Source organism: Lycorma delicatula, chromosome 3 (genome assembly GCF_047948215.1).
Source record: "Lycorma delicatula isolate Av1 chromosome 3, ASM4794821v1, whole genome shotgun sequence".
Lineage (NCBI taxonomy): Eukaryota > Metazoa > Arthropoda > Insecta > Hemiptera > Fulgoridae > Lycorma > Lycorma delicatula.
The window spans coordinates 100,607,961-100,627,502 of record NC_134457.1 but is presented as its reverse complement, the minus strand read 5'-3'; the positions used below and the strand labels follow the sequence as shown (position 1 = coordinate 100,627,502).

The 19,542-nt window shown below is 29.9% G+C and overlaps 1 protein-coding gene across 3 annotated transcripts in view; it reads right to left on the bottom strand.

Annotated features, from left to right (window-relative positions):
- Positions 1–13,733, bottom strand: part of Nedd4 (E3 ubiquitin-protein ligase Nedd4) — a 137,851-nt gene extending 124,118 nt beyond the window's left edge. The window contains exon 1 of one of the 3 annotated variants that reach the window (XM_075360268.1): positions 13,369–13,733. In XM_075360268.1, coding sequence (XP_075216383.1) covers positions 13,369–13,602 — 234 coding nt within the window. In that variant the 5' untranslated portion in view covers positions 13,603–13,733. The remainder of the gene's footprint in view (positions 1–13,368) is intronic. The other 2 variants (XM_075360266.1, XM_075360267.1) reach the window with 2 other exon arrangements.
- Positions 13,734–19,542: the final 5,809 nt, after the last annotated feature.

Sequence of the window (19,542 nt, the reverse complement as noted above, 5' to 3'; positions counted from 1 at the left end):
ACTGAGGATATTACTCTCTTCCTTAAGTAGTTTGATGAAAAGTAGTCAAAACATGGGATATATACTCATATAATGTAGTAAGATAAACAAACATTGGTAAAGGGATAATTTGACCCATTGTAGACTAAAAAACAAATTTAAGCTTGTTATGAGGCAACAAACATGTTAAAGCTATAGTTTTAAATAATCCTTTTAAATCAGTACTAAGCTAGGATCACATAATTATTCTGCCATGTTGTTGATAATTTCTAGAAAGCAAAATATAAAAAACTAGGATAAAGTTTTTTCTTCTCTAATAGTACTACAGAATCCAAGAAATGCCAAGTAGGTCTTATAGATTTCATGAAGGGAAAATCCTGAAATTCACCTCCCTGTGATAAAGAGGGGGCAAAAATTATATATATTAAAGTTGGCTGGTATATACAAGCAGCTAATGAATGAAGGGACCGAACAGCTTTTGGGACAAGGAGCTCTGTCCCTTCAGGTGCCAATAGCTTTTTCAAAGGGTGGATGAGCGGTAGCACTCTATTGTCCAGAGGTGAGGAATTGAAACTTAGTTGAGAGTTCTAAAGTTCAAATCCTAGTAAAGGCAGGACTTTACTTTACTTTACTTTTATGTATGAAGTTGAATACTAGATCGTGAATACCAGTATTCTTTGGTAGTTGAATTTCAGTTAACCACACATCTCAGGAATGGTCAACTTTATACCAACCTTACAAGACCTTACAGGACTACACCTCATTTACATTCATACATATCATTTCGTTCAGCCTCTGAAGTAATACCTTATGATGGTTCCAGAGGCTAAACAGAAAAAGAAAGAGATGAGGAATTGTCCCCAAAGGTGAGAGACACATCTATAGGAAGTTAATGGCATTAGAATATAGAAGACAACAAAATACTGTTGTGTTACTTTTCCTAGTCAAGTACCTTCATGATGTCTTCATTTGTTAACTATTCCAAAGGTAAAGGAGTAAAGAGAAGAGTTGAGAAGTGTGGAAGTTACCTATTCTACTCAGGAATTGAAAAAGAAAAAACAGAGCTGGAATAGCTATAAAAAATAATTTTATAAGAAGAGTACAAAAAGTAATTTATCCAGATGGTAGATTAATTAATGGCTTTAAATACTGGAATGCTGCCAAAAGTTCTAGTAATAAGCACTGGTAGGAGAAGACAAATATGAAAATCCCAACAGATGAATCTCACATTCAGTAGAAAGTTTTTTATTGAAAATAAAAAATTTTTATTGAAACTGTTAAGAAGGCTAGTGGGTTTCCAGGAGCTGACATAGGAGGTGATGGTATTCTACTAATGATGGAAATGAAAATAAGATTAAAAAGAATTAAAATTGCAATGAATATGAAGAAATGTAATTTAGAGGGGCTAGAAGGCATAGAGAGAGTAAAAGTGGCTGAAATGCTGATAAAGGCAATTACTCAAGGTAAAAGGGTAAATGAACCAGTAGAGGAAATGTGGTCAAAGAAAAAATCATCTACAAGGGAAGCTGCAGAGAAAGGAATTAATTTCTATGAAGGCAGTCAGGCAAAGAAACCTTGAGAAACACTAAAAAATGATATGAAAAATGGAAGAAAGAAGAAAATATAAAAATAAAGACAGAGAATACAACAGAGCAATCTATCGAAGATTGAATAACGAATTAAAGAGAAAAACACATAAAGCGTAGCTAAAAGAAAGTAGAAAGGTGGCTAAAAGAAGAATGTAAAAACATATGAGATTTAGAAAAGAAAAGGAAGTATGTCATCTTGTGTAAGAATGTAAAAAATGCCACATGGATAGAAAAAATCCTACTTACAAAGTGAGAGAAATTGAGAAGAAAAATGTTAATAAAGTTTGTAAAGAAGATGAGATAAAGAAATGATGGGAAGTGTATATAGAAGGGAGAAGCAAATGGAAAACTGAGATGAAAGAAGTTATGGAAGAGGAGAAATGCCCACCAATTTTGAGATCTAAAAATTGTACAAGCTATTAAAGACATGAAGCACAAGAAAGCAACAGGAGTAGATGAACTTCCAATAGAACTCTTCTAAATGTTTATAAGATGAAGAAATAGATGAAATACTAATATTCTTAATGTGCAATATAATTTATGATACTGAAGTATGGTCAGAAGGTTTTGTTAAGACAATAATGTTACCGATACCTAAGAAGGATCGAACCAAAAAACGTGAAGGACGTAGAACTGTTAGGTTAATAATGTATGCTGCAAAGATAATGCTGAGAGTTATGAATAGAAGGTTAATTACAAAAATTAAGGAGATTTCTGGGGAAGAAAAGTTTGGTTTCAGTAAACAAGAAGGAACAAGAAAAGCTGTAACACTGTTCAGAATGATTGGAGATGTTTTGAAAGAAGAAGAGGATTGAACTTGTGTTTTATAGACATAGAAAAGGCATTTGACAGAGTACAGTGGGAAACATTATTTGAGATTCTGAAAGAAAAGATTTAATTTCAAGGATAGAAGACTGATCAGAGAATTGTAGATGAAGCAAAAAGCAGCTATGAAAATAAAGAGAATCTCACAAATTGGTTAGAATTAGACAGAAAAGTGAGGCAAGGCTGCTGTTTAACACCAACACTGTTCACCCTTTATGTCAAGGAAATGTTTGGCCAAAAAGGATTAAGCATAGCTGGAAGAAATGTAAATTGTGGCAGATTTACTGACAATTTACTGATTGTAGCTAAAGACAATTAGACATTAGAAAGAATGATAAAAGCATTGGAACGAGGGATGAAGGAATAAGGGATGAAAATAAATGTGAGGAAAACAAAAGTTATGAAGGGTGAATGAGAGGAAAGATGTGGATGTGTAACAGGAGAAGGAAAAATTGAACAAGTAAAAGATACAGATGTCTCGAGACAGTACTAACTGAAGACTTGAGGAGTAAAAAAGAAATTAAGATGAAAATTGCAATGGCAAAGGAAACCTTTTTTAGAGAGAAAACCCTTCTCTGCAGCAACATGGATCTGAACCTGAGGAAGAGATTGATTGGTAAAATGATATGTTTTGAGTATACTTTTGTCTGGTAGTGAAGCATGGACAGGGGAAAAAAGAAAAAGATAGGATTGTGGCTTTTGAGATGTGGGTCTGGAAGTGGATAGAGAAGGTAAAATGGGTGGATAGAGTAAGTAAAGTAGAAGTAATAAGAAGAATAAATGAAGATAGAACAATATTGGCGACTAACAGAAAGTGGAAAGGAAACTAGATTGGGCATATAATTAGGAGAAAAGGAATGATAAATACAGTTCTTGAAGGCTCTGGTGAAGGTGAAAAAAGAAGAGGAAGGAAGAGTCTGAAATTAATAAATGATAAAGGGCAGTGAAGGTTATGATGAGATGAAAAAAAGATCATGGGACAGAAACAGATGGAAACAACAATGGTGCCAGAGATCAGCCAGCAAGCAAAATACCACATAACGGTGATACTTTTTTTGTATGATTGAAAGATCAGCAACCACAGCTTCAATGAGCGTACTTAGACAAGCAGGATTGATGAAGAAATCAGCAACTACCAAGATAGAAATATTAACAACACACTAAGTTTTCATTAATAGTAAGAAAGGTAACCAAAACTTATTGATTAAATTAAATACAGCGAAATAAAAATAATAACTCAGAATCTTTTTTAACAGTTTTACACTGTTCACCATTTTTTATAATCTTTTTACAGTTTTTATGAGTGGATTGATTGATTTTTTAATCCTGAAAATCAGTTATTAATTTTAATGATTAATGGAAACTGATTTATTAAGTGTAGCTTCTGCCATTGGTCCTTCTTCATAAACTTAAATTTCTAGAATGTCACTACCAAATATTTAACATTATCATTGCAGAAAATTGTATGTAACATTGTTATCATTATTAAAAAAGAGAAAAAAAAACACTATTTTAAACATATGAATAATGTTTCTAGAAGATCCTTTCAAACTCTTTCAGAAATAAGCTTCTTCTGAGCTCAGAAAAATGTAAACTGCACCAGCTGTGCATAGAATGCAGCTTTAAACAAATCACAGTGAATGAAAATAGGTATTTGATAGTTAAATGAGCTTTATATTTACTATCCATTTAAGAGAAATAGATCAGTTATTCAATATCATATTCTAGTACCAGCACAAAGATGTTATACACAAAAAAGATTGAATCTTAAGCATTTTAACTGTATTGAATATGCAGAAATATATACCAAACTAATATATGACAAAAGAATAATTAAAATGGACAGATACAGCTGAAATCTAATACACATTTCACTCAAATCCTAAATTAATAAATTTCTTTATTTAAAAAAAATTTCAGCCCTACCTTAAACTGGAATCTCAGAACAACATAGTCCAAGACAATAAAACCTTTTTATAGACAACTGAAAATATTATACATAAATTAAAAAAGTTTTCATTATATTTAAATTGTTTTTCTATGTTTTTATTCATGTTGATCAACGATGAAAATTATTTAAAATTATAAATGTTTTAAATGATAAACTGAACAAAACTTAATAAATGTAGTATTTTCAGTAACTCTTGCAGCCATCTTATATTCTTGCCCTGTGTCCCTTTTTTATTGTTATAACATATATTTAAAATGTAATCAAAAAGTGTGCTGAATCTGAATTTTTCTTTAATTAATGTTGTTGTAGTTATGTTTCATACATTTCATAACATTTGATTTTGTTGAGATATTGTTTTTCGTAGAACAGGCTGTTATCAGTATTGATATATTTATGATTTACATTTATGAGACAGTTAGCAAATGATGACTTTACGTGATATGGCGGGTTTTTTAGTTGTTATTGAGTCGTATAATATTACATTCTATTTGACCAATGTAGAGAATTGTATAGTAGAAGTTCATTCTATTTATTCAGAGACATTGCATTTGTTTGGTGATTATGTTTTATGTGTAGTGATATTTCTATGTATATCATTGTGATTCAGATCTAATACATTTTTGATCATATTCTAAATATGTAACTCCCTAACTCAAAAAAAAAAAATGCCAACAATGTCATCCATTCTCAGGGATGTCAGGCTGAGAACAATTGCATCATTAGTATTTGAGAATGATTACAAGAGCAACTGAAAATGTTAAAATGTAAGTTTTCAAATATTAATCTTTATAAAATTTTGTTCATTTTGTCATTTAAAATGTAAAATTTTAAATAATTTTAAAAACAGTTCAGTCAATGTTAATATTTTTATGTAAATAATATTTTGAAATTTAAGTAAACATTTTTCATGCAAGATTAGATATTTTTAAGTGGTATTAATTGTTATGGTTGCTGTCCATAAGATATTTACATTTAATGCAATGTACCTATTATTATCTAAATTTGGTGATCTATAGAAATTGGTTAAGCATGGCTACCACCATGAAAATTTAAAATATTGTTTTTACTTCCTTTAATCTCAAACTTCCAGGATGCTATAACCTGTTGAGTCTTGAGTCTGCTGTTGCAGAACCATTACAGAACTTACCACATTATCTAGGGCAAAATAAAATAATTATTTAATATTTGTAGTCAAATTATAAGAAATTATAAGTTGGTTTTGTAACCCACCTTTGGTCTGATGATTTACTTTTATGTGGAATAATAAATAAAAAAGAAAATAATAAACTCATTTCTAAGTATTTTTAAGGACATTATCCTTGGCACTCTTTTAGAAACATAGCATAAACAGAACCTGTTACTTAAATAAATATACTCTTCAAGGTCGTAGCTTCTAAAAGGAAATATTCTAATGCTGGAGGTAAGATAAAAAAACTATTAATTGCTTTCACTTTGGCTTATGTATGAAATACAAATTTCAAATTTATACTTACAATTTTAACTACATATTTCTATAAAATGTTATGAACATTCATTCATTAACCATCCAACAATCTTAAACATATTTTTTATGTTTAAAAAAAACATAATTATGATAAAAGTATAATAAAATAAAAAATATTGTAATATAATACACTCACATATATATATATATATATATATATATATATATATATATATATATATACGATTTATAAGATATATAAGATTTTAAAAAAATATATATATATTTTTTTGTTTTTTAATAACCATCTATTTAAATAAATTGTTTAATTTACTTATCTCTGTTTTTGCAATGTAACTAATACATTTTAATTTGTTTTATTCATGTTTGTTTACTTATTTGAGAAAAATGAAAGCATACTGATCATGTTTTTAATCCAATTTGTATGTTGTATGTTAGCGGGTGTAGCACATGACTGCAGTTAGCGGGTATAGCACATGACTGCAGACAGCCTAACTGAAGACATAAGTCACTCAAGACATAAGCCTTCAGAAATCCAGATGTTAAGGCCTAAATAACTTAATAAATTATGGAAAACTGAAACAGTACAAATGTAGAGAGAAATAATTTTTAAAAACATTTTTTACTTAAGGAAGTTATGTTATGCATGATTTTATAGATTTATAGCTTTTATAAGTTTGTCTAAACAAAGAATCTAGTTTTGAAGATAGTTTTAAGTAGCTACCTACACCTAAGGGTATATAAGTATATTAAAGTGCCATAATCTATTGGTGTACAGTGACTTGACAAGAAAAATAAGTCATAATTCTCAACAATAATAAGAGCTTACACCAAGTTTACTAAACCTGGAAAATGAGGAGTGAAGTGATTTTCACTAAATCAAATATAATGTTGTATATCAACACGCTAAGCCTTTTACAAGCTAGTTGATATCCATCCCTACAATCAACACTTTTCTGTGTTCACCACTGGAACTACTTAGAAAGTAGCCATCTTTACTTTCAGAAAACACGCATTAACTTGTAAAGCCTTTTATGCTTTACAAGCATCACAACGACATTAAAAAACAAAAAAAAAAAATTGGATAGATAATGTAAACCAACAAAATATTCATGTATCCTTGTTTGTGAAACACAATGCACTATATATAACATTCTCTGCATTCAGTTAGGTCAACTTTATATACCTCATCAATAAACATTTAGTGTTGATAATGGATTTTCAATGATTGATAATTATTTATGTCTAAAAAATAACATTAAATTTTTTTTCTTTAAAAACCCACCTATAATCTCTGTTTACTCATCAGTTTGTACAACTGATTAATATCATCAGCACTTAGCTGTTAACACAATTTTTCTGTGATGATGTAGCATCCTGGAATTAAATGAATAATTATTTTTAATGAATTTTTATGAACATATTATCGGTAAACTTCAGTTTTTGGGATTTAATTAATAATGTTGGTTAAAGCTCTTGAGATTAAAAAGAATTAAATGACAAAGCATTAATTCCACAGTCAGGTTTGAAAATTTAGGTATATTAGTCAAAATTTAATAGAAGAATAAAGACTAGGAGACAAAAATGTCAGTTTAAAACAAACATTAAACATGTAAGATATAGTAATTGTGTTTGAGAACAAAGTATTAGCTTGGAAATTAATGGAAAATGGGATCATACAAATTCAAATTAAATCAATGATAACTCGAAAAAAGTTTTTATTTATGGTGAATATAACACAGGAAAAGATGACATACCTTCTCACTCAAGTGAAAGCAAAAAAGAAAACTCTTTTTATATCACATTCACATTTAAAAATCCAAATCTTTAATCATTATTTTTAGAATAATTATGAAATATTCTTATTCATTTACTTTGGTTTATGTAGTGAATTTATCATAAAAAATTATTTGTAAATATATATATATATATACTGGCTAATTCAAAAATGACTTCACAACTTTAAAAGCATTAAAATTTTATTGAGATAGCTTACAGATTCAGTTGAGGTCTCATTCATACATAAAAAAATTCAAGTTCGTCACAAAGACAGTTGGACTTGCTTTGCTCGCCAACCATTTAGCAAAAGCTAGTGACTTATTAACTAGCTATTTAAGTTAACTAGCTAGCATAGCTAGTTGTCTCAATAAATTTTTATATGCTTTTATATTTGTGAAGTCTTTTTGAATCACCCGGTGTGTATATATATATATATATATATATATACAATTAAAATGTACATAATTTTTAACTTAATTGGATAAAAGGTTTTTATTAATTTAAATCAGTTTTAATTGAATGTTTCATTTTTAGTATTATATTTCAACATTAATAAATGTCTACCCAGTAAATAAACACTGATATAAAAAATATATCATATCACAAAAAGGAATAATCTAATTACAAAAGAATTTAAATAATTATTTAATGAATAATTGTTGAAATCTCATACCACTTGGGTATTTAAGTGTGTGTGTGTGTGCGCGCACGCGCTTGTAAAATTAAAGAAAATCAGTAACATGTTCATAAGAAATCCATTTAAAAGTAACTACGAAATAATTTCAGAGTTCTATAGCATTATAGAAAAACTGAAGTAACACTTGACGACAGCATCACAGAAAATGATTATACAAAAAATATAAATGGATTTTTTTTTAAAATGTTTTGTTTTACTTAAATTTAAAAATCAGTAATAATAACTATTAAGAGAGTGTGTTTTTTAATTAATTATTTGTAAATTAATTGATAATTGGGTGCTTTTCCATAAAAGTCTAGGCCAAGGTTGTAGTTCTTGCTTACCAACAAATTTGGCCAGAATGAATTTAAAATTACAAATTTTAAAACAGTGATTTTTATTAAAATTTGTTACTTAGTTTATTAACAGTTAGTTTAGTTAATTAGTTTAACAGTAATTATTTCCTCTCATTAATTTCTTAACTTTTCCAACAGTCATAAAAATAATTTTGCGTTCTCTGCTCTGAAAATTAAAACTTCCTTAAAAAATATTTTAGTTTATTGAAAGTGTTCTACATTAACAAAATATTAACTCTTTAATAACTGAATATTACATTCAAAGAGATTTTTTGCAGAGAATAATTAACTATATTTAAGTATTATTTACACTTTTTTCTTGTTAAAACAATAAGAAATAAAAGGATTGGTAAAAGGATTGGGTTATCATTGTGTCTCATGCTGAATTTCTTTTCCATCAAAATTGACGATTTAAAAAAAATGTCCTCAGCAGACAATTTTTGTTTGTTACCTGTTCAGTGATTCTAACTTATCAGTAAATACAAATAAACTTGGAATACCAAAAAAGAAAAGTTAATTTTTTTTTAATGATTAAATCACTGTATAAGCTTGAAGCTGGTGCATGGAAGTATGAAATGGTGATTTTGTAGTGTATGAAAAATGTCATGACTGGGATACGAACACAGGACTTCCAGATGAAAGGCCAAGACACTACCACTCCATCATAGAAATCGGCAGTTCTTTCACTCTCTTTTTGAGATTGATAATTCTATCACTATTTATTTTTATATTTAACACTGTTCTTAAATAAAAATCTCCAGTACCTAAAATCTGTTTTAATTACTTATTGATTATTAATTCTTATAGGAAACTTCAATTAACAGTCGATAAAACATAAAAAAAAAAAAAAAAAAATAATTTAACTACGAGTAGATTTTATTAATTTATTAATCAATGTAAAGAATAGGAATAAGATCAGTTTAGAAAATTATTATAAATTTACAGATAATATTTTGTTATTTCTTTGTTTCACATTAAGATGATTTATTGTAATAATTTTCTAAAAGAAATCATCAAAACACGGTTTGTTGCCATAATCTTATTGGTTATAAGCAATCCCACTTGAGTTAAAGTTCACTACCAAAATTGCATAACCAAAATGAATTCCTAAAAGTGGCATCTTCACTCTATTCACCTTAGAAACTGGCTGCATAATGAACACCATTATGAACACCAACATATATATTACATCTTAGAGCTACTTCAGTAAGTTAGGATGAGTTTTCAGGATACAACCATTTATCAATGAAAAGTCTCGTAAAACTTTTCTGAAAGAATATTCTTTTTATTATTACTGTTCTCTCAATTAATAATTAATTTCTAACAAAGTTATTATCTCTAATTTATACTCAGATTATTACATATTATATGTTTGTATAATATATGTGAGTATTATTGTTTGATTTTTACATCATGATTTATAGTCTTTCAGTCTATTTATAGTCTTTCGTTTCCAGTATCTGTTACAATTTAAAAGTTACACACTTTTCTAATTTTAAACTTATTTATTTTTTAAATCTGCGGCTGGTGCAAATGAGTTTGTTATAGTTTTAATAAATCTCTATGGAGTCCTACAAACGCGAAGTTAATATAATTGGCAATTTTATGGCAAATTTTATTTTTTTCAATAATTATTAAAAAGTTAAGTTTTTCCGCCATTTTGGGATTTTACACTTGATTTATAAAATTGATATTTATATATTTTGGTAAACCTTACATTAGTGCGTTTGAACTAACTTGATAGCTTACACCGTTATTGCATAATGATCATTATCAATTTTTTATTTTGGCGGCCACTGAGTGAACCGAGGCCCATCGCGGCCATTCGTGTATTTTTGTAATCGTCTAACGATGCTTAATCCGAATCCGAAATCAAATTTAAAATCCAAGACAAAAAGGGTATATATATATATATAAATATATATATATATTGAATTCAATAATGAACGTTCGTTGAAAATATGTTGTAAGATCTTTTTCCGCTAGATAAGATTCACGCTGAGAGATTTTTAATAAACTATAATTTTTACATTGCATTTAGACTATATTCATTTTTGTTTTAGAAAAAGCCATTTACTGAAAATAATCATTAAATTAAAAAAAAAAAAACTGATCGTTTAACTAACAAGTAACTTTATTTACTTGTGTAAAATCTAACAACAGAACTATTTTCGCGTTACTCAGGAAAGTGCTTCAATCAACGGACTTCAAAACATAACTTTAAAGTTCTCAATTAGATCCATATATTTTTTATGTACTTATATTCAAACCTCACTCTTCTCCAAACGGTTAGATTTTGATGAGTTTTCTTTTACTTTGAAAAGAGTTTTTTCCACATAATTTAAGCTGAACATTTTTTTAAACAAAGAATTATATGATATACGTAAACTATTTGAAGATAATTTCCTTTTTTTCGTCGTCAGTAGTCAGCATTGGACTTCTATATCATAATCATATATAACCTGACGTTAACTTGTTCTTATTTTCCCCCGAAAACATTAAAAAAACTAGTTGTAAAACTTACTGTAAAAAAATAAAAGTAATGCATATCCCTGCATTCCAGAGAATCTTACTTTGATCTTAATAAGTAAAAGAAGTCTGCTTCTAAATAAAAATAATAAAAAGAATGTAGTACACTAAGTGAGCTGAAGGTTTGTCAACCGAACTGTCGGCTGGTAGGGTGGGACGGGCAAGCGGGGTTTGTTGTACTACCTAACCAGATGACATCATTTGATTAGTAATAACATGACATATTTTTATATAAAATGCAAACAGCAGAATACAATACAACGACTAGTACACTGGACACAGCAGTTGAACGGCAAACTTTCAACGTACGTATTATAAGGTTCTAGCCTTTGCATTTACTGTGAACGATGTTTTTCTTACGGGCAGGATCTTTATAGTCCTATCAAAATTTTAAATAGAAATAAAAAAAAAATAAAAAAATATTAAACTAAAAAATTAAAAACAAAACAAAGTTCAAAAAAACTCCCTAAAACGTAAAAAATACTTTTTCAATATTTTAAATTTCGATTTATTCAACCCATTTTCATAAATACTAAGGATAGTGATTTTTAATTTGGCGCCTCAAAATTTAAAGAATTTAAAAATATTATTTACTTTTTTGTGGACATTTTTATTCGTTTTTTCTATCTTCTTTGGTTTTATTTTAATAAATTACCTAACGACATAAAAAGTCTACCGACCAGTTTATTTAAGATTAAATTAATAATTTCCCTTTTAGAGAAACAATATCACTCAATTTATGAGTTTTTGAATAGCAGTTAATATTAGTTGAACCTAACCACTCGTTTAACATATAGTTAAATGCATCCCCAAAAATAATTTAATCAATTAACGTCTTCAAAATTGTTATTTTATTCGTGCAATAATTTTATTTATCGTTTGTAGATAGCTATATCATCATTATTTCATAGAATTATTAACATTTATATATTAATAAGACTACAACCATTTCTCTTTTTTATTTAAAATAAGGTAATTTGAAATGCTGCTCTTATCAAAGTTTCCTTGACCTTCCAGACGAATACTGCAACAGTTCTTTTTTATTATTTTTGGAATAGGTCACTTACAACTCCCGTTATCTGTATATATGAATAATTAATTACATCTACTTTATGATTCGAATAAAATATTTATTTCTTTTAAAAAAGATAATAAAATTTTTATAGAATATTCATGTTATTGTTTGAAATGTTAAATTTTGAAGCGCATATAAAACCGAGACATTTATATAAAATTATAAGAGAAAAAAAATTTTTTCAGTGAAAGTACTTTACATTATCGGCTGCCATTTTAGAAGTATTAATCAGGGAGATTTCATATAGACACAATATCAAGTTCTTAAATTAGTAAAAAAGGATGAAAATCTATTTTCAAGGAATAATTCAAATCATCCTAAATTACTTTTTTTCTTTTTCTTTTCAACCGGTAACGTTTAGAACTTTATTTTTTGTTATCTCTAGATTAAAGGGCAATACTAAAGAGTATAGCACATAAAATATTATAAGCGAATTTTATTTTTTTTATTTATTTTATACCACCATCCTTTTTATACCTATTTTATTGTAATTAATATTTTTCTACAATAAAAAAGGTTTTTCATTCATATTTCTTTTTATTAAAATTTTATTTCCATTTCGTTAATTAGCTTTACTAATTGAAATTATTATTTTACAAAATAATAAAAAACACAATTCACTTTTTAAATATGTGAAAATAAAATTCCAGAATAACATATCACGATTATAATCAAGCCTGTATTTCAGCTATTTAATTCCCTTTTTTTATGCATTTGCTCTTTTCCAGTACATTACACATTATTAGAATGGTATATTTCGGAATTAAATATTATATAAATTGTATTTTCAGCAAAATTAAAGTAAAAATATTTATGAACTAATAACAATAAATTAAATATATATTTAATTTTATAGAGTGTTTTTATTATTATTTTTTTTTTTACTTTTTTTTAATTATTTTATAATTACGAAAGGTGTATGTTAAGATGAAGCTAAGATATTCGTAACAGAACGTAATAATATGGGCGTTACCATTGTTAATATGTTAGTAATTGACATCGGTCTGATAAATTTAATGTAGCGCTATAAAATTATCAAATGTAACAGGAAAAAAATGTTTAAAAACAAATTTCTACCCTTTATCCTAGCTTTGTTTCATGTACAAAAATTATTTTAAAAAATGTTTAATGATATTTCACATACCTGGCGTACACCAAGAAATTCCGGTACGCAAACAGAACGTCGCAAAGGTCGTCTTGGTGGTCGACTTGAAGGAGGTATCTCTAAAGCGGTATGATTAGGCTGTGTTCCTGTTGAAATACGTCTTCGAGGAAGTACGCGAGATAATCTCCAAGGTGGTGGTCGAGGTGGAGGAACCGCTAAATTCCTAAGAACAAGTTCTTCCCCAGGATTATTTGTTGAAGTAGCGCTTGACATTTTCGTTCGTTACTCTCGCCAACACTTTGCTTGCATAAAAATTATCGTAAAGTGACGTATCAGTTCCTACTAAAAGCATCAATATTAAAATCTAACCGTGACACGATAATGTTATCACTTGAAACTACTTTTGGTTAATAATTCTCTGTCTTAAAAACAGATGTTACGAAAAATAAAATAACACTGTGAAATATTTTTTCTCAGTATAACGGATTACTTAAAAGTTATTATTAAATCAAAAAAATTTTTTTTTTTAATAATAAAGTTAAATTGAAAATAATAAAGAACAACCACTCACTTGACAGTTAAAAAAACATGAATGCCAAATTTCTAACTTATTTATTACTTTATTTACTTATTTATCATTAATTATTTCAAAACTTCAGTAATTATTTATATTTTAGAATTGTTGTTAAATACAACAAGAAGTTATTGGACTACAATACTTTCAGCTACATTTTCCGATAGTAACTATTTAAAAATTTTGGTGATTTTTAAAATGTATATTTTTCGGCTCTAAATGTCTAATTAAGCCTTCTAAGAAGAATATAATAATTAAAACATTTGTTCTTAAGAAGTTAAACACGTAATAAAAAAAGTAGTTTTATTTTTTTCTTAAACGCATAAGTAAAATTGCAAAAACATCACTGCACTCCACAGAAAGAAATTGCACACAGTTTGATTTGTTTTCAATTTTATTGTTCGCGTCCATTGATTAAGTATTATCAGTAGAAAGACACTTTTATCACAAACTTACGTCTGATAACCGAATTATTCTAACTTTTACGTACACACGCCTAGAATTTATTTCTATAAAAAAAATAATACCGATTAAAACTGGTAACCTATTTTCTTTGCATAATCATCAGTTATAAGAAATCATACCGAAAATATAACATAAAATTACATTAACGCGACAACAGTTCATTTTGTTATAGTGAAGCAAATGAATGTCGGTACAGTACTGGTACTTAGTATACGTCTAAGATTCTTTGTCAAGCGGCCACAGCACCAGCCAGCACACTTGTGACTTTCACCTGTTTGATAATTAATAATGCAGACAACGCTTCTCATGAAATGTTATGTTATCTTTTCAAGTACTTATCGTCTTTAATAGTTGATATAAAAATTATTTTTACTTTTAACTTACAACTTGTTCAACTAGATATTACCAGTGAATACAGCGTCTTACGGCCGTGAAATTTATTTAAATTTTAATTACATGTTTTTAGAAAGTTATCTTTTTATGATCGAATATAAATTGTTAAAAAGTATTAAATTTAAATTAATAAATACTAATCCAGCTAGCATAATTAGTAAACTATTTGTTTTGTGAACAGTTTTATTACTTAAAAAAATAATTGTTAATACAATTTCAAATTACTAGTACTTAAATAAATCCAGTATTAATTTCTTTTTAACCGCAAAAGATAATATTATTTTAAATCGTAGAATAATAAATAAAATCTTACACAAATATTCACTTCGACCACATAATAATAAAACTTTTGAATTTACTAATCTCACATTAGTTATAATTTTTTTCAGTGTGTTATTGTTAACATGTACAATTTTTTTTTATATAAATAGTTTTATTTTTTGTTATATGAAGGAATGTCAGCTGCAATAACCGTAGTGGTTGTAGGTGACCTGATATGAAACAAGTCATTCCCAGAAGAGGTATAATTACTCCAAACAGTAAAAAGCATCCCATCTCAGAATGAAATAATCTCTTTTCCGAATATACTGAATATAGTGAGTATACATCGAGCTGAATATAATGTAGTACATCAGTAAACCAGCACCTTTGTTATTCAACCCTTCAAGACAGGACTCATCGACGATGAGATTTTACCGCATGGTACACTAAATACCTCCAAGAGTTTGTGTGCAGGGACCTTCTAAACTACACAAATGAATAGATTGTCGAAGAGCTTCAGGAACAAGAAGTTGTTGTATGTCGACGTTTGAACATCCGACGTAACGGAGAAGTTGTACTCTCCCCGTCGCATGTTTTACAATTTAACAAACCTAAGTGTTGTGAGAAAATTAAGGGTGGCTTTTATAAACTGGATATATATCCTTTCATCCCGACTCCATTGCGGTGTTTTGGATATCAGAAATTCGGATGTACCGCGGCGAGATGCACAAGGAAACAAGGATGTCCCTGTGGTTATCCATTACATTCGAAAGATCCCTGCAAGGATCCGTCGGTTTGTGTTAAATCCCATAGACATCATTTTGCTAGATCACGAAATTATCCGATCTATAAGGAAGAAGTACCAATCCAGGAGATCTCCTGCAGCTTCTTTTAAACCAAAGTACGTAATTTCTGAACTGGCACCAGCATTGGCAAGTACGGTAGAACGTATCATCGATCATAAATTGAAGAGTCGACCAATTAGAGAAAATAATCAGAAGCCGATAAAGAAAGAAGCAGATGTCTCAACAAGAAGATTGTTACACAATCGAGGAATGATCCTGCGACCAGTCAAAAGGAGAAGGAAAGCGAAACCAAAATGAAGAAGACTGAAGCTAAAGTATAGATTGAAAAAATCCCCACTCAGGGATCTGCGAAATATCAGAAATAAAGATTTTGGAAAAGGACGATTTAGAAAAACCAACATTAGAGCCTCCGAAAGCACGGAGGACTTTAGGTGAGAGGCTAGCATTTCGGCCGTCCCATATGTACTAGCCGGCGAGTGCATCGGGTCTTGACGGTGAAATACTTCTGACCGCGCCATCGGACCGATGTCATCTGATGCCGGTAGCAGGAGATCCTCCGCGATTTACTGCGTAGGATCTGAAGACTTCATCTCCGAGACCTCAGATACCTCGGAATTCAACATCGAGGCCTTCAGGAAGATGGAAAAGTGAGAAAGAAAGGATGGCCTAAGGGAAAATCTAGGCGATAGAATTAAAAATTCAAGTAGGTTTCTTACCATCAAAAACATGGTAGCTAACTATCAATATAATATCTCTGGTAAAAGTATACGTCGTAAGGAGATAGTATGTGATTTGGGTGTAAATTTTGATAGAGAATTACTTTTTACAAATTATGTTAACAAGATTATCGCCAAATCAAGGAGGCACCTTGGGCTATTGCGTTGGGTTGGTCGCAACTTCCATTTATTAAGCATCTCTTACGCTTATACTTTACCATCGTTTGACCGGAATTTGAAACCTTCCCATGATTTGGAATTACAAGAGGGATGACATCAGTGATAGAATTGAAGTCCTGCTTTAATTCTATCACTGATAGATAAAAGAAAGAAAAGTTTTTTTTTCTAATAAGTATTATCGTTGACTAACTGAACACTTTATGATCTTTGAGGATAAACACAGACACCAGAAAATCATGACTCAAGCAAGAAGAAAATTTCAGATGGGATTTGTGCTTATAAGGCTGTTCGTGGATGTTTAGAAATTGATATTTCAAGCATTGGTAATAGGGTGCCTCAGGTGTCTAATAGAAGATTTAACTTATTTCGTTATATGCAGCACAGATCGTGCTGCATATTAGATCCACTTAATAAAGTCTCCCAAGAAGATGACCTTTTTTGTAATGGTACTTACTGGTAGTCTTCAAGAAGAGACTAGAATCTGTGCTCGCTGATTCCGATTTATGCCTAGATGATTATTTACGAGTATAAGGAAGAGATGAATTATAAAAATTATGCTTTGGTTTTTTCTTTTGGTAATCGTTTATGTAGATCAATATAAGTATGTGAAGAATTATAAGAAAATATGTTAAGGAATTGATATCGTTAATTGATATCTATTGTTTGAAAATCAATTAAATAAATAGTTTCATTATTATTATGAAAAACGAATGCTTACAAATACATCCATACAAATACATAAAGAGTACAGTTATTAAAATCTAAATGTTAATGAAAATTATAATCGGATACCGCATTGTATGTTTTACGATAAATTCCAAGTATCAGATTTTATTCTAATTCACTTGATGAAATCAGTTTTTTGGAAATCCGATTGTAGTTAAAATTATTAAAAGTCATAAATTGTTCTGGACGGACACGTCGCACGAAGTGAAAAAAAAAGAGCAGCTGCTAAGGTTTAGTCGGGAGGCCGAGTGGATTGAGACCTTTGAATAGACCCAGACGTCCTGTCGTCGGTTCTCCGATTGAGCTGTTGGCCTTGGAACGCACATTCTGTTTTGACGGTGTGAACAGGGCTGAGGCTGCAGATATAATCCGTAGAAAGTGGAAGGAGAGGTGGCGATCAGGAGACCGAGCAGGCTGGATCAAACGAATTGTCACGGATATTGACCTTTGGCTTGACAGGCGGCACGATGAGCTCGGTTATTACGTGACTCAATGTTTTACGGGGCACGGTGCTTTTGAAAGTTACCTGTATAAATTCCACAGAAGGTCCTTTCGCCGTGACGGGGAGGATGACGCAGAAGACACCATATTTGTGTGTAATGAATAGCAGAATCAGAGAAGAACGGCCGGGATTAATGGGCTTCAGGTAGAAAATCTTTTGACATTTATTTTAGGATCGGAGGCCAACTGGAGGAAGTTTGAGATCTTCGCGACCGAAGTCCTTACCGCCAAGGTGGCAGAGGGAGCATTCTAGATGATTATGTGTGCGGGCTAAAATGATCGCGTGGGGACTCCAGGGATCAGTAGGTGGGGAAATAGTTAAGTCCGAGATCCGGCTAAGGGGGGGGGGGGTACTGGGAACGACATAGTCGGGCCTAGTTACCATCCGTTGGGGATTTGCGGCAGGCAACAGAAGATCCAACCGGAGGGGCCGATCTGCCGCGCCGGATATCTAGTCGGTGGTGGGGAGGCCTCCTTTGAGTTAAAGGTCTCACGCCCCCGGGCCGAGTATACTTAATTGGATGTCCGGTCCGGGGATATAAAAAAAAGACGACTTTGAGAGGATAATGTTAGGTTTGATCTTACAGGAAAGTCGGATGTAGGGACCATAATTTGTGTCCGATTGGCTCAAGGTAGGGGAGAAATGGGAAAGTTTTATTTTTTATGGCTATGAAATTTCGAATCCCTTAGGCCATGAAGTAATTAAATAAAACCAGTTTTTATAGGACTTGTACAGTAAAGGAGAATTTTTTCAATTCCATCAAACTATATAAATATATACTCATATTATGGTGTGTATGTATGTACATATTCAAATTTATGATATGATGCTTCTTACTCTTCACAAAATGGACCAATTTCATAGTTTTTTAATAGAGGAAGTTCCTGTGATTTCTTTCTGTTTAACAAAGTAAAATGTCTTTAAACCTGAACTTTCTACTAGATAGACAATTAAAATTTTTTTTTGTCATTATTATTACTGAATATTGATACATAATCTAAAGTCATCCAAATACTAAAAGTATTTTTGAACGATAATTCAATAAAATTAGTCAGAACATTTAACATAAAAACAAATTTATTACCGCATTTTACATAGTCTCGGCCTCACTTCTCCTCAAATGACCTAAATAGTTTCTTCACTTCTTTTCTCTACATTGCTATTCTCATTTTTACAAGACACAGGTTTTTCGCTTTTTTATTTCTATGAAACTACTTGTTTTCTTACGAGTAGTATATATTTTTTTTAACAATCCATATTTTAATTTAAAATAAAACTTAAAAACAATAAACATAAATCGAAAATGAAAGGGACACACTGAAAGTCAAGTTTGGACTGCACAAAAATTGTGTCATCAGTCCGTTTTTTTTTTTCATGGAACCCACTGTGACAGGAGATCTTGACATGCTTGAGAATTTTGCTATTCCTCAGATTCCTAGATGTTACCATGTTCTTGAATAACACTTTCCCTGGATGTTGGATCAGACAAGAAGGTCCAACTGCATGGCCACCTAAATCTCCAGATATCACTCCTTTGTGCTTTTTTGCTTTGGGATTTATTGAAAGTTGTGTGTACCAATGAAAATTTCA